We start from the raw sequence: 14,358 nt of genomic DNA on the forward strand, positions 1-14,358 counted from the left end.
AATATCATATGATTGACTGCTCAATGGCTACGGAGACGTGTTTACTTTTCGCAAAATTGCATTTTTATCATTTTCAAAGATATATAGTCATTGTAACCTATAAACTAGCTACTGTTTGTCCCAGTGTATAGTAGTATAGTAGAATTTTTATAACAAAAAGAAATTTTAATAAAACTATAAGAAATATCCAATAATTTATCTTAGATATTCCCAATCACTATATATACGCTCTGCACTTGATTTATTATTATTGCTTATCATTATTGCTAATCAACCAGTGTTTTTTTGTTTTCCACATGTCCATGGAAAGTTTTGTGCCCAATAAATTGTATCTAAGTGATTGATTATTTGTATCTCATAGCGAACGAAGACCGCAACGAGAAGCTTTGAGTGGCGCTAATTTATGAATGAAATTGAAATGTTTTTATTTTCTTATTTAACTTGTGAATTCAGATTTGATGCGATAGCGTGAATCACTTTTAAATTTAGCGCCAAAGAACAAAAAGCCAAAATGCAATGCGGCATTTAAAATGAGAGGCAGAGAGAGATAGAGAGAGAGAGAACAGACAGGGAGAGCGAGTGTGCCAGTCAAGGAACATTTGACATTGACATTGTCGAGAAACGAATGGTGAGAGCTAAGCGAGAGAGAGTCAAATGAGAGGGGGGCTACATGCAGCATGCTGTCAGCTGCTGTTGCTGCTGCTGTTGTTGTTGCTGCTGCTAGTGTTGCTGCTGCAAGCAACAAAAAGTCAGGGTCAACGCAACAAGAAAAGGATGCCCAACCCCCCCACACAACATGTGGTGGGCAGCAAGTTGTTGTTATTGCTGCTGCTGCTGCTGCTCCAAATGCAGTTGGTTGGCGAGAGATATTGATTTTTACACGCCACACCAGCACACGCAACAGCAGCAGCAACAACCCAAGCATTGAAGTAAATTTAAACAAAATTAGATATGTTAGTATTTCATTTTCATTGCATACATTGCCATCGTGACCCAGATAGAAGCCCACGCGATGTGAATGTGCTGCTGAGGATGACGACGTCTGCTGTTGCTGCGCCGACTGCGAATGTTGCTGGTGTTGCTGCTGATGATGCTGGGCGCTGCTTTGCTGTGTCGACTGACGCAGATCCTGATAGCCCGACTCCAGCTCAGTGTAGGACATGGCTGCTGGCTGATGGGATTAGTTGGCGTGGAGTTTTTCTTGTTCTTTTTTATTTTTATTTTAGTTAGGCAGGCAAAGCAAGCGGCAATTATGAAATACTGCTTAGATTCGATTTCACATTTTGGTATCAAAAATGGGGCAAATATGAAACAAAGTGGAAAACACAAATACACACGAGCACAGACCAAAAACGCACACTCGCTGCGTCGTCGTCACGGACTTTTTTTATAAGTTTAATTTATTTTTAATTAATCACTTTATGCCTTTATTATGACGGTATGTACTTTCTCGTTAGCGGCAGCAATGAACTAAATAACTGTTAAGATAACAAGAGCGAAAACGCCAATTGGGGACAGGGGTGCTTTGTCAATTATTTTTGGGTGGCCTTCGATTTTCGTGCAGCTACTCGTACTTTCAAAACGAAGAAATTGTAATAATCGAGTGATTTTTCTTTTTATTCTTAATTTTAAATTCACTTTATAGCACATTGGCTCCCACTGCTAAAGAAAAACTTCTGCAATTTTTATTTGCGCACGAATTACGAAAGAATTATATATATGTATATACAAAAATGTTAGTGTTCTGCTGGGGCAGACGCGGGATCAACAACACAACACGCGGCCGCCGCCACAGTCCAAGACAATTTCAATATTTTTCACACATGCTTGTGGGGGCTGCTTCTGCCGTTGATGACGTTGGTGACGTTCAATGGCGCAGTTGTCAACGCATCACCCAGACAACACAGTGTTGTGTGCAAATCGTGTGGGAAATTACATTTTAATTCCAAATTTGATTGCTGGGCTGCGGCTGGCGGCATGCTCAGAGAGCTTTAGCAATGTCAAAACAAGTCTGCATCTGCTCTCCCAAAAATTGCCGCCTTTTATCGAACAGTGCTGCCAACTTTGTTATTTTAAAAATCGGTTCGAAATTTAAACTTTACGAGTTTCTAGTTGTTTGGTTTTAACAAATCTAGATCGAAATTGTTCGCTTACATGCTAAAAACTTTCGATAAAAATGAGGAGATTTGTATCAGGCTGCGACAAATATCAATTGATTCATGTATATAAATATACACTATAAACAACTTCGGCCTGTCTGTGCCAGTACCTGGAAGTGGAGAAATGTGCATGGCATGCTTTTTAAATGATTGTTATTGTTTTAAATATTAAGTAGTGCTACCGGATTTTCTCTTTTAAAAATCGCAGTCCATGGTTTGGTAAAACCTGGCGAAGTTATTGAAAAACTTCAGTACTATTGTGTACTTATATGAGCGTAAACACTTTTTCAGGCATTGTATTAGTTAGTAAAATTATTATTAATGAAAAAGAAAACTTTAACTTACCATCAGAAAAAAAATTGCTTAAAGCAGATAGCTTAATCTTTTTCCTTAACTAATAAATATAACAACTGTGCCTGTAGAGATTTTTACACCACAGGTGTGCGTAGAGCCTTGCTGTAAACCCATCAAACAAAATTCAATTAAGATATAGTTTTTAATCACCTCCTTAACTTTGACGTCCGCAAAAACCCTAAAACCAACTAGCTCTGCAATTGTCAAACATTTTTGAAATGGCTAGAATGATAAATTTGTATTTTTTAGGCGGGAGTCTCACGAAAGAACCTCCCTTATGAAGGAGAGAAGTACTCGCGTCAATAAATGTATAATTTCCGGACAACAATACTGCCGATTATGAACAAGATAGAACTTCTCAAAATAGCTTTGTAAAGCTGAGGTGTTGTATTGTATTCTAGTTGGTCATCAAAATGTGAAAGCATCCACCAACACCAACTCAATAACAACATTATTTGAATCGTATGCGATATTGCTTGGCAGAGCTTTAAAGGAGTCGTCGATATTGGTCGCTAGCAGCCGCTTTGGACAATTTGATACAAATACAAACACATACATACATACAAGTATATTGGCGATTCCATAGACCATGGCAACCTGAGCCCGTTTCTTGGCTACGCAAACAAAGTCCATGACGATGCAAGGGAGAGCCACTTAGGGCGACTTCTGGCAAGCAGTGGCTTGTTTCTTTTTCCCAATTTAATTTCCTGTTTAAATGCAATATTCTTGGTTGCCACAGGAGGCGCGCCAGCTGGTGCCACGAGCTCCTCCCGCTGTGATTATCTCGCAACAGCGCTATGAACGAATCACTTCCAACGCCACTCAGGCGCCCAAAAAGGAGCAGCAACGACAATGGCAGCAGCGGCAACGGGACCAGGAACAATTGCGTGCTGGTGGCGAGGAGCTTCTGCGCCAGTTTGGCGGCCGGAAGCTGTGCAGCAGCATCCAGGAGCAGTGCATCACGGAGCAGCGGGCGCAGGAGCAGCATAAGAAGGCGGCGATTCGTGAGGCACGTGAGAAGAGCGCTCTGGATCGAAGTGAGGAGCAGCGTGTACGAGCAGAGCGCATTGCGAAGGCACAGTTGCTGCTGGAGCAACTGCGTCCTGGACCGCGAGAGCTTCAATGCGCCCGCCTGCAGAGCCAGGTGATGCGATCTGTGAATGTCCAGCGGCAGCTACAAATGGACTTCGCCCAGATAATGCGGGCACAGCGCGCGCTCGATCGACGTGTGTACGGCGAGCAGGTGTTGCTCGGTCTGGAGCAGGCGCAGCGGCAGCAGGCCGAGCAATGCCAGCAGCAGGTCGAGCACAAACGGGAGCTACAGTTGGCCATTCAGCAGCGGCGACAGGAGCGTGCGAGCGAGCGGGAGGCTCAGCTCAAGCAGGAGCGCGCGGAGCGAGAGCGCCACGAGCGTGAGGTACAGCAACAAGAGGCCAAGGAACGGGAGGCGCAGGCGCAGCGGCAGCGCCAGCGCAGGGAGCACGCCTTGGCAGCGCTGGCCATGGCCAAGCAGCAGGAGCAGCGTGAGTAAAACACTTTGAACTCCCAAACATGGATGTATATGTATATTGAATTAATTCCTAAACACACATAGGTCTGCAAATGCTCGACGAGGTGGAGCAGTCCAAGTGCGAGGTGCACAACGAGGCCAAGGGTCAGCTGGATGCGCTAAAGCGGGAGCTGGGGAAGCAGCGCATGCAGCGACGATTGTTGAGGAACGAGCAGCTGGCGTTGGAAATCAAACCGCGCCTGCACTACAGTGCTGGCGAGGATCTGGCTCGGCATGAGCGCCAGCTCGCCGCCATGCGTGAGGCACACAGCGCTGAGCAGCGAGCACACCGGGAACGCCTGGAGGTCGCTATTGGGGAGCGAGTGCAGACCCAGCGGCAGGAGCAAGCCGCGGCTTTGGTCGCAAGGCAGCAGGCTGAGGAGCAACGACGTCAGGACGAGGCCCAGCGTCTGCAGAATGAGCAGATCTACCTGAACTTCAAGCGTGATGAACGCCAACAGCGACTCCGAGGCATGCACGCCCTGCGCGGCCAACTTGACAAGCAGCTGCAGGAGCGCGCCGCTGTCGAAGCTCAGCCCGAGATCAACTACAATCGCAATGCCGTGCTCGAGACAATGCGCGAGGATGAGTTCTTCTTCAACTACGCCCATCAACTGATGACGACCGCTCGCAACGAGGGCTGCCCCCTCAAGCCTTTCGTGCGCGCCGTCCAGCAATACAAGAGCGACAACCATATTGATGCCGGCATCCGCGTGCCGCGACATCTCGTTTCCAAGCTGACAATGGGTCTGCGCACTGAAGGCGATAGCCAGGCTGCCACCAAGCAGCCGGAGCAACCATTGCAGGACTCTAAAGAGGAACAGCAGCGCTTGTCCAGGATTCGGGAAAAGCTGCAAGAAATTGAGAAATTGGTGCGAGAGGAAGCCCTGGAAAGGGCTAAGGATAACTCAGAAACAACGAAACCTCAAGAAAGTCCAAGTCCACCCAACCTAAAATTGAATCTCACCGGAAAAACAAATCGTACAGAGTCGTAACTCGACGAATAAACCCTACCAACCCGTAAAAAGCGAAAGCAGCCTAGAGCTAAAGAATTTAATAATATACTACTAATTAAAAAGGGGAAAAAGGGTACTTCTTTGTAGCTAATATTTGATGTCACCCTTCTTTTTCTTATCAGCAGAGCTTTAGCCCAAATCTAGTTAATAAATAATTAAACGCAAGCTCGCCTAATCACCCAGTTTAGAACGACACCCGGAATATCGTAAATTCAGCCAATTATATGATGCTGCTAAGAAAATCCAGCACCTCCAAATCGCAGCTTAATTCTCTTCGGAAAAGACCGAATTCGCCAATTGAAACTAGAGCTGAATATCGTAAAGCTAAAAACGACTGCAAATAGAACTTGTACTACAAGTATTTCAAAATTTAATTTATATTAAGCAATGGTCTGAATATCGTAAAGTTACGATTTCGGTCTCTCTTTTCATTCAGCATTCTTTTCGTATATAGTATTAAGTAAAGATCTGAATATCGTTAATTTACAAATTCACTCTCTCTTTTCATTCAGAATTATATATGAACCCAAAAGTTCTGAAAAAAGTAACAAATATATACGTTCGAGGCAGATATGTCAGTATTTTCCTAAAAAAAAATCCTATTAGCTCCTTCTGATAGGATACATATATAATTATATATATGTATAATTAGTACTTAACTGAAACATAAAGCAAGGCGCTTTTACCAAGTCTTGTTGTAAAGAATGGAAAAAGAGTGCCCTTCAGTAAAATGTTGCTTCAAAGACAAAAAGATTCTTACATCGAACATTGACGGCCGTGGGAAAATGGATCCAGTCTAATCCATAGCATTATATATTATATTATAACATTATTTGATTGGCGGAGAAATGGGGCAAATCAATACAATATTCACAATAGGATTTTAAAAAGTCCATCAGAACAAACATAAATTACTGGAGTTCTTGAGTAAAAGAAAATTTTGGAAACAGATAATCCGTTAATATTTGATAAAACTCTTTAATTAAAATGTCAATGCTTCTGAAGGCACAATTCTTTTTTGACGGGTTCATACATTTCCATTTTATCCAATCAGGCATTTCTTGGGGCAAGAAGTAAAAGGCACACCTCCTAGAGGCGACGCTTGACATGCATGGCCAGCATCTTAGTCTTGATACGTTTACGATCCCGGGCGATTATCTCCATACGCTCCTTTATGCTTGTCTGGAAGAAGACCAGATGTAGAGTCCTACTGGCCGAGCACAACTGCAAAAATTTGTATTGAAAGCGAAGAAATGGTTAACAGTGTGACCTTTAAAGTAAATAACCCCCTACTTCATATTGTACTGTCGAAAATTTAGGGGCGGTTCTTTTTTATAACTGATAAAAAAACTGAATATGACTTATAATCGGATTTTAACGAGTTGTTATTCTGAGGATAGAGTTCTGCACCCAAGTTTATTTTCAGATTGAAAGTTATATATAAATCAATTAGAAAATAAACTTTTCTTGTCAAAAAAACGTTTATAAGAATTATGAAGATTTTAATTTATTTAAAAGTCCCTACGGTACTGAACTAGGGTTATCTAATTAACTAACCTGCTGCAATAATCGAGCTTTTAGTCTGATATTGGCCGGTGCCTCCTCCTCCAGGCTGTCGCCGCATGTCTCCAGATGCAGATTGAGCACAAAGATGAGTGTGTCCCGAATAGTCTGGACAATTCGCTGTACTTGTTCTGTCCGGAAGAGACGACGCACAAGGAACCCACGGACTCCGGCTGTAAGCTGCGTGGCGGCCAATTCGAGTCGTTGCGGCTCCTCCAGCTGGGCATAAAGCAACTGAAGCTGACGGCCTCGTTGCTGCCAAGGATTAAAACCAATTCAAATAACGGAGAAGAGAGAGAGAGAGAGAGATTACTCATAAATATGAATTGCCTTCATATTTCAATCGCTCAATTTTTACCCAATTTTATCCAAATTATCCATAATTATAATATGTGGCTTGACGTAATTTAAATTGAATAGAAACAAGTCAAAGATATTCTTTAGACCAGATTTTAAACGATTATAAATAGCGCACTTTGGAAAGAGCATTGCATATTAATATAAGTTTAACTATAGTATATTACGTAGCTATATTTTAGTTTTAGGATATCTAAACAATACTTTAAATAATGAAAATATCATTTGAAACGATTGTTTTTATCTGCGTCCATCTGCGATTTCGAAGTTTTTGAATACAGTACAGTTTGACAAATAAAATATTCAAATGGAATCACTTTTATTATAGCCTATATATATGGTTATGTTTCTCTGAAATTTTTATTGCTTTTACTTTAGACTAATATTCTAAAATTCCTCAGAATAGTCGAGAAACAAACAAAAATATTGAGAGAAAACATTACTAAGAAAGGAACCCATTTTTGCTATCGATAGCTTATCGAAAAGGGATTCGATATTTGTCCGAGCAGGTGAGTAACGGTACTGGATAGTTTAGTCAGTCGAAAACAGATGTTGATAGCATTATAGAAATGTCGTAAGTATTGGAAACTGTTGCCGTCAATTGTTGTTTGGCTTTATCAATTGATGACAATGCTATTGGGACCCGATACGATATACATACATATAGTACATAGGTCCCGCTACACTTCTATTTGTATTTCATTTGAAAACAACATTTTTTGGAAATAAGTAGCTGAGAAAACAAATTCATGTTATGTCGTTTTGGAATTACAAAATATACATACATATGTATATATGTATGTATATATGTACATATATCCAATATAGTTTAGTACAAGTATATCAAGAAATTGGAAACTGATTGTATATTTTTAGGCTCATAGCTCCAGCTACATACTCATTTACATACTATGTAACAAATGGGGGATGCAAAATATTTGGACGCTTATTTAAATGTACATACATACATATGTATGTACTATAATTGATGCTTAAGTCATTTTTCAGGGAATGCGGGTAGTATACCCCAATAGACAGCCATCAGAACTACCAGAGCTATTTACTATTACTTAAATCATCTTCATAGTTTTGTAGATATATAGATTTTAAGCAGCTTTCGAGAAATTTTCTTGTTTTTATTATTTTTATTTAGGATAGTTTTTAGTTAAGAGCGAATAAAGAAAAATTTTTAGTTATTCTAAAATTAGGCTAATTGTTCCCTTTTTTGGGTAAGGCAGCATGGCAATTCTTGGGAGCGGCAACACCGCTGCTCCCCCCTCCATGTCTAAGTCTTCGTATGCATTTTGCTTAAGGCACTTGATTGGGAGGCGAGGATTACAGGCTACGTTACAGGATTACGTTGCTCATGGCTTCTTGCTTGCATATCGCTGCATGTTAGCATGTGGGATTAATAGAGAGAGAGTAAGAGAGCGAGACAGGTAGATAGATAGGTAGATAGAGAAGGAGACAGAAAGAGAGAGAGCAATAACTTAGAGACGCTATACTCACACTCTGGCGACTCGGGGATACATTCCGACGCGTGTTTGACGCCGCCCGTTGCTGGGACTGGGCACGAGTTGGGGACGCCAGCTGATTGCGAGCCGCCACACGCATGGGTGATACGGCATTACGATTCTGGTGTGGCTTGCTGGACGGGGGCGATAATTTCGGAGTTTTGGAGCGCATGGGCGACTTTTGTGGGGCGCTGCCGGCTGACGGTTGATTGGTTTTTTTGGGCGAAGATTGACGCTGTCGTGCACTCCGGTTGCCGACTGTGGGCGAATTGCGAACGGTTGGACGAACTATTAAGTCCGATTGCATTGTCGACTCCTTTTGTGGGGGCAGGGCAAGCACATCTGTCGGCTGTGTAATCAGACTCTGTTCGGGAGTTGAGTCGAAGAGGCGCTTGCGAGCGCTGGACTGCTGCCCGGCAGCGGCACGACAGCTCGTCTCCGTGGCCAAAAAACTATCGAGGCCCATTAGGCTGGATGGTGACGTCTGTGGCGTCGCTGCTGTTGTCGCTGTCGTCGTCGTTGGCGTGCTGTTAGCCGGCGAGGACACTGTTGGCGATGTGATGGTGATATTTATGCTGGGCAGTGTGCTAATGGGTGCCTCTGAGCAGCTGCTGCTCTGGGGGGTCGTCGACGGCTGTGAGCTGCGTAAGTTGGAGAGCAAACGCCGCTCGGGCAGCTCTGGGGAGCTGCGCCGGCACTGCAGCTGCGAGAGCGTCTCATGTAGCTGCTCCAAATCATCGGTGCTGGTGTATTCTGACACAGAGTTGTGCGCGTTATGCGCATAATTGGATACATTTATTTCCGCGCAGATCTCGTCAAGCAGAAACTGCTGTTGCCGATCGAACTCGTCCTGCATGCGACGCTGCTCTTCATGTTGGTAGTGGACCAGTTGCTGAAATCGATTGCGATGCGCACACTTGATGTCATGGAACATTTTTCGCTTGGCTAGTGCCAGCTGAACACGTTCGTGGGTGTCGGTGCTACAGCTCTCATGCAGCGCACTCTCCAAGAGCTCTTCCAGCTGCTGTTGATTGCGGAGCGTAGCAGCTGTGCAGTGCAGCACATTGTTGGGAGAAGAGCGGCTACGCTGAGGGCTACCTCGAAAGCTTGTGTGAGTACTGGATGAGGAACGCGAACAGATGCGACTGTTGGAGTTGTTGCGCTGGACTCGCTTCGCCTTGGACTCTACAGTGTCGCGACGAAGGTGGGCATAACTCATAGAGACGAAGGAACGACCAGGAGAATTAGAGGGCGTTAGTGCAGATTTTTTATCAGCAAAGCGGCAGCGCATTAATGGCTGGGATCTGCCTTTCGGGTCAGTCGCTGCCGCCGCCTCTGCCGTACGCTGCATGTGATCCACCAGCGCCTGTGATGGCTCATCCAACGTGAAGGATCGTGATCGTAACATTAGAGCCGCATCTGCAGCACACTCTCCGTTTAGGGCCGGACTAGTGCTGGAGCGCTGCATACGGCTGTCCTGCCAGACGACAGTCGCCACTGGTGGTGGTGCTGGGGACGTTGTACGCCGAATTCCTGTGTCGAGAGCACGCTCAAAGTGTAGAATCTTGCTTGTAATGGTGTTTAATTTACGGCGGCGACAATTTAGCATTGGACTGCAGCTGGGCGAAGGGCAGATCGCAGCCCGTGGTTGACCATTCTGTCCCTCTCTTTTGCAGTCTTGGTATGCCAGCAGCTCTGGCTCTGGGGATGGCTGTGGCTGAGGCTGTAGCTGCTGCGACTGTTGTGGCGTGGGCGGATCCACACAAATAATCGGTATGGTACCCATTTCTGAATCCGACTCTTGCTCCACTTCGAGTTCCAGGTCGAGCGTCTGGGGTCGGCGACGTGGTACTAACGGTGGAGGAGGCGGCGGCAGTTGTGTGCTGTCGAAGATGAACGTCTTTGTCTGCTGTAGCTGTGGCATACTGTGCCGTACGGTCAGTGATTCGCCAGAGGCAACGTTCACGGGAATAGGAATTGGAGTAAGCGTTGGAGTGATGTTGCTATCGCTATTCTTCTTCTTCTTGGCCATTGATAGTGCACACAATTCTTGCAAAGTCCTGATTTTGTTTATTGCTACTTGTTGTTGCTGTTCTTTTTCTGTCTGTTCCAGATGCTGCTCCTGCGCAATCGTGGTGGTGCTGTAGAGCGTTGACAACGATCTGACTGCGCGCGCCTGCTTATACTTGGCCTCAAGCTGCACCGCCTGCTCCCGCATTAGTTGCATCTCTCGTCGCTTTTCCTCTGTCATCTAGCGGCCGTTATGCTTCAGTTGAGGCACACCCATCATACTCACAACTACAAGATACTCACCAATGGCGGCAATATGGGCTGACCGCCGATGCGGAACTGGGAAACATAATGGGATGGTGGGAGGCAGCAACTTGAACTGCTTGTGGGTGTGCATGGTTTTGTAGTTGTTGGCGTATTGACTGTCGTGGCCGTCGTCGAAGACTCCATCGTTGCGGCGCTCTCTTCCGTTACCGCCTGCAGTAAATCCAACGCCATGCTGTAAATTGGCAACATTGTAATATAAAATTAAGATAAAAACTGCACGAAACGTCATTCAAACCAACCCTGTTGAGTCCATGGTATGTTATAATTTTGTTAAATCCAAAACAAAAAAAAAAAGATAAAGCGAAAGGTTTTGTTTTGAGCGTTGCTATGACAATTTGCAAGGCCAACTTTTCCCCGGCGATAGGCAGACCAACTCTGAGTTGGCATCACTTCCACAGCTGTGCATATCGATATATAAATACCACATAGCGATACTTGAAAAATACTAATGGACAGTTGGCAGTGCATCGCGAACAAAGGCCCAAAAAAATACCGAAATACCCATTGGAGGTGAGAACGTTGACGTGTGAAGACGCAACATGTTCGACAAGTTGAGCGATTTTTTTTTGTTTTTTTGATTTGTTGTATGATTTTTTTTGCAAACACGTCTGGATTACACCTGCCGCGCATAAAGTTCAATACAAAGATGTATTAGCCAAATTAATACAGAGTGCGTGTGTGCATGCGTAAGCAGAAAGTAGCTTAAAAGTAGTGGTGAAAAGCAAGTGCGAAAAATACAAGCAAACAAGCAAGCTGACCAAATTGTGGGCGAATCAACAAGAAAAGGAGAATGAATGATGAGGAAAAAAAGTAGTACTAGAAAAAAAATGCGAAAGCTACTGTGAAGTGACAAAATAAAGAGTGACAAGATAAAGAGCAACAAAATAAAGCAACAACAAAAAATAGTCACAATAACAATAAGTCGCTGCTGACGTCGCCGTCGCCGCTTACGTTGACGTCGCCGCTGCCGTTGCCTACGGTGTTGTGTTGGTTTGTGTGTGTGTGTGCGTACGTGCGTGTTTTTAGTAGCGAGAGCGCGTACGTCGTCGTTTTTCCCTTTATAATCTTCGTATTTGAAAATATTCTAATATTTTTTCGGGTTTGTATCCGTATCCAACATAAAATAACTTAAGCACTAGCGCCGCCTTGTGTTTCCAGCAGAATCAGCGTTTTAAGGCAGCGTGTAGTTCGCAACGCTTTGCAGAGGTATGTTATTTTTTCGAATTCTTATTAGATCATTGTCAATTGCCTGTGTTTGTTGTGTGTGTGTGTGTATGAGTATGTGTATTAATTTGTACATCGTCAAGTGATGGCAACAGCCCAAGCCACCCCCCAAGGCACACGCATAAGCATTTCCATATCCAATATATATCGTACAACATATATGATGTACGTATATATGTGTGTTTTTACTTGGCGCTCGCACGCTGCCGCAATATATTTAAAGTTGCGGCTGCTCTGCTGCAGCGACGGTGGCGTGACAACGAAACTAGAACTGTGCGTGAATTCGTGCGTGATCGGGAAATGCCGTTAATATTGTGAATTTGGTGACTGCCAAAATTGTGAAACTCTTGAAGGGGTTACAACATACGACATTATAAAAATTCAATAATACACACATATACAAAATCGCAGAAATGATTGCTTTTCCAAAAAGTTTGTTAATTAATTAGAACAATAATGATGTCATGTTAAATGAGAACCAAATAACTGCTTTATCTAAAATTATGCAAAATACATAGAAATATAAACATTGAGTTCACTTAAAATTACAAACTTTGTTTCAATCCATTAAAAGATTATTTGGTTGCATTGTTTATTGCAAGAAAAGGTTAAAAAAAAAGGAAATTTGTAGAGCATTACAAAAAGCTCCATAAGAGTTTCATTTTTTACAATAGATATTAAGACAAATTAGAGTTCCCACTACCCTTTCTCGACGCATAGAACAATTGTTCAAATTGAAATGATAGTTTTCATTATTTTTAAATATACATATATTATTCCGTTAAAAATGACAGTATTTAGACTTATTAATTAATAATTTAAATATTTCGTGCATTATCATTATAGTCATACAGTCTGTGAATTTCAGTGTGGACGAACGGTGTGTGTGTTACTGTTTTCTTTGTCACGCGCACAGCTCCAACGGCAAAACACGACTTCGTTTTTGTTGAATGCTTTTTGCTACTCACTCATTTTGCCGTTATTTATGTAACAAGTGTGCGTCGTGTGTGCAAGTTTGTCGTAAAGTTTGAAACAGAGTTATAGCTCTCTGCTTAGTGGGAGTGGAAGAGGCATAAATACATACATATAAACATATATGTATATACATACATATGTATGTATATGTTCGAAAAGTGGCCGCCGGGTAAAGCACATTGAACTGGTTAGATGCAGTTGTTTTTGTCGCTCCGAGTTATCAGCTGGCAAATTTTCGAATGATGATCAGAGCGCATCGTCGTTCAACTCGCATGCTCATGGCCAATTGACAATTGAGCTGCTGGTCTGTGAAGGGGGTGGGTAGGCGTGTATGTGGAGGTCGCGATGCCTCGCTTGTTTTTCTATTGTGTGTGTGTGACGTGCATTCTAAGCTGATCTGATTATCACAATCATGTGCTTGTTTACTAATTTTTGGCTACAACTACCTCACAACTGATTTGCATCTACATACAAGCATATTCATATATAGTATCTACATACAGGGTGTGCCATCTTTTATGTCGGTATGTAGATATTGAAAAACTTTGTCATTAGTGAACCGATTGACTTGACACTGGTCTAGTGTTGAAAACCTCAGTTCAAGAAATTGTACAGAACCAAATTAAATAAAAATATCTCATACTTGAAAATCGGTTGTTTATTTTCAAGGATATTCAATGTTTGCATACCGACATAAAAGATGGCGCACTGTACATATGTACATTGTATATAGATTCATATATACACATATAGTATTAATGAATTACAGAAAGAATCACAACGAAGGCAGCGAAATAGTATGTATGTAAATCATTATTTTATTGTCATTGGCGCACTGATAACAACAGCGACTTCATGCCCGTGAGCGACGCGTGAGCAAAGCGTGTGTTTTGCTGTCCATGTTCGATATCGCGGGCGATTTCCATTGTTACACTTCTCGCGTTTTGTTCTCATTTTTATAATCATCCAAAGAGCGTTCAACAGCAATCAGATTGCTTGCAACGACACGTGAAAAAAAAACACCTAAAACACAAAAAACATGGAAATATAAGCATTGAGTTCACTTAAAATTACAAACTTTGTTACAATCAAAATATTATTTGGTTGCATTGTCCGATATTCCAACTAACGCAGCCATAGCAACATCTTTTGTCATATTTTGCTTTTGTTCTTTCTGATTTTTCCACTCTTCTTCTCGTGATAGATAGAATTTAGTAATATAAATATACTCTTTCAAATTTAATCCAACAGATACAGAAAGTTATACATTTTCAGTTTTTCATGTATCCATAGTATTTATTTTATCCTTT

The 14,358-nt window shown here is 42.7% G+C and overlaps 3 protein-coding genes across 5 annotated transcripts in view; 2 read left to right on the plus strand and 1 right to left on the minus strand.

The window, feature by feature from the left end:
* Window positions 1-3,228: 3,228 nt before the first annotated feature.
* Window positions 3,229-5,057, plus strand: LOC115627666 (trichohyalin). The gene is made up of 2 exons (XM_030523408.1): window positions 3,229-4,036; window positions 4,108-5,057. Exons 1-2 carry the CDS (start codon window positions 3,229-3,231, stop codon window positions 5,055-5,057), a joined length of 1,758 nt encoding a protein of 585 aa, XP_030379268.1.
* Window positions 5,058-6,042: 985 nt separating this feature from the next.
* On the minus strand, window positions 6,043-11,174 carry LOC115627499. 2 transcript variants are annotated; one of them, XM_030523186.1, is made up of 5 exons: window positions 11,089-11,174; window positions 10,826-11,021; window positions 8,508-10,763; window positions 6,636-6,896; window positions 6,043-6,302 (listed from the first exon to the last, which is right to left on the minus strand). In XM_030523186.1, exons 1-5 carry the CDS (start codon window positions 11,100-11,102, stop codon window positions 6,168-6,170), a joined length of 2,862 nt encoding a protein of 953 aa, XP_030379046.1. In that variant the 5' UTR covers window positions 11,103-11,174; the 3' UTR covers window positions 6,043-6,167. The 2 variants fall into 2 exon arrangements, with proteins under 2 accessions (XP_030379046.1, XP_030379047.1); XM_030523187.1 differs by lacking the exons at window positions 6,043-6,302; window positions 6,636-6,896 and adding an exon at window positions 8,114-8,386.
* Window positions 11,175-11,379: 205 nt separating this feature from the next.
* LOC115627505 (histone deacetylase 4) overlaps window positions 11,380-14,358 on the plus strand; it is a 32,871-nt gene continuing 29,892 nt past the window's right edge. For both annotated transcript variants that reach the window (XM_030523198.1, XM_030523196.1), the window contains exon 1: window positions 11,380-12,055. The gene's annotated coding sequence lies outside the window, so the exon portion shown is untranslated. The remainder of the gene's footprint in view (window positions 12,056-14,358) is intronic.

The sequence above is a fragment of the Scaptodrosophila lebanonensis genome, unplaced genomic scaffold (assembly GCF_003285725.1).
Source record: "Scaptodrosophila lebanonensis strain 11010-0011.00,11010-0021.00 unplaced genomic scaffold, SlebRS2 tig00000096-arrow-pilon, whole genome shotgun sequence".
In the NCBI taxonomy this organism is placed as follows: domain Eukaryota; kingdom Metazoa; phylum Arthropoda; class Insecta; order Diptera; family Drosophilidae; genus Scaptodrosophila; species Scaptodrosophila lebanonensis.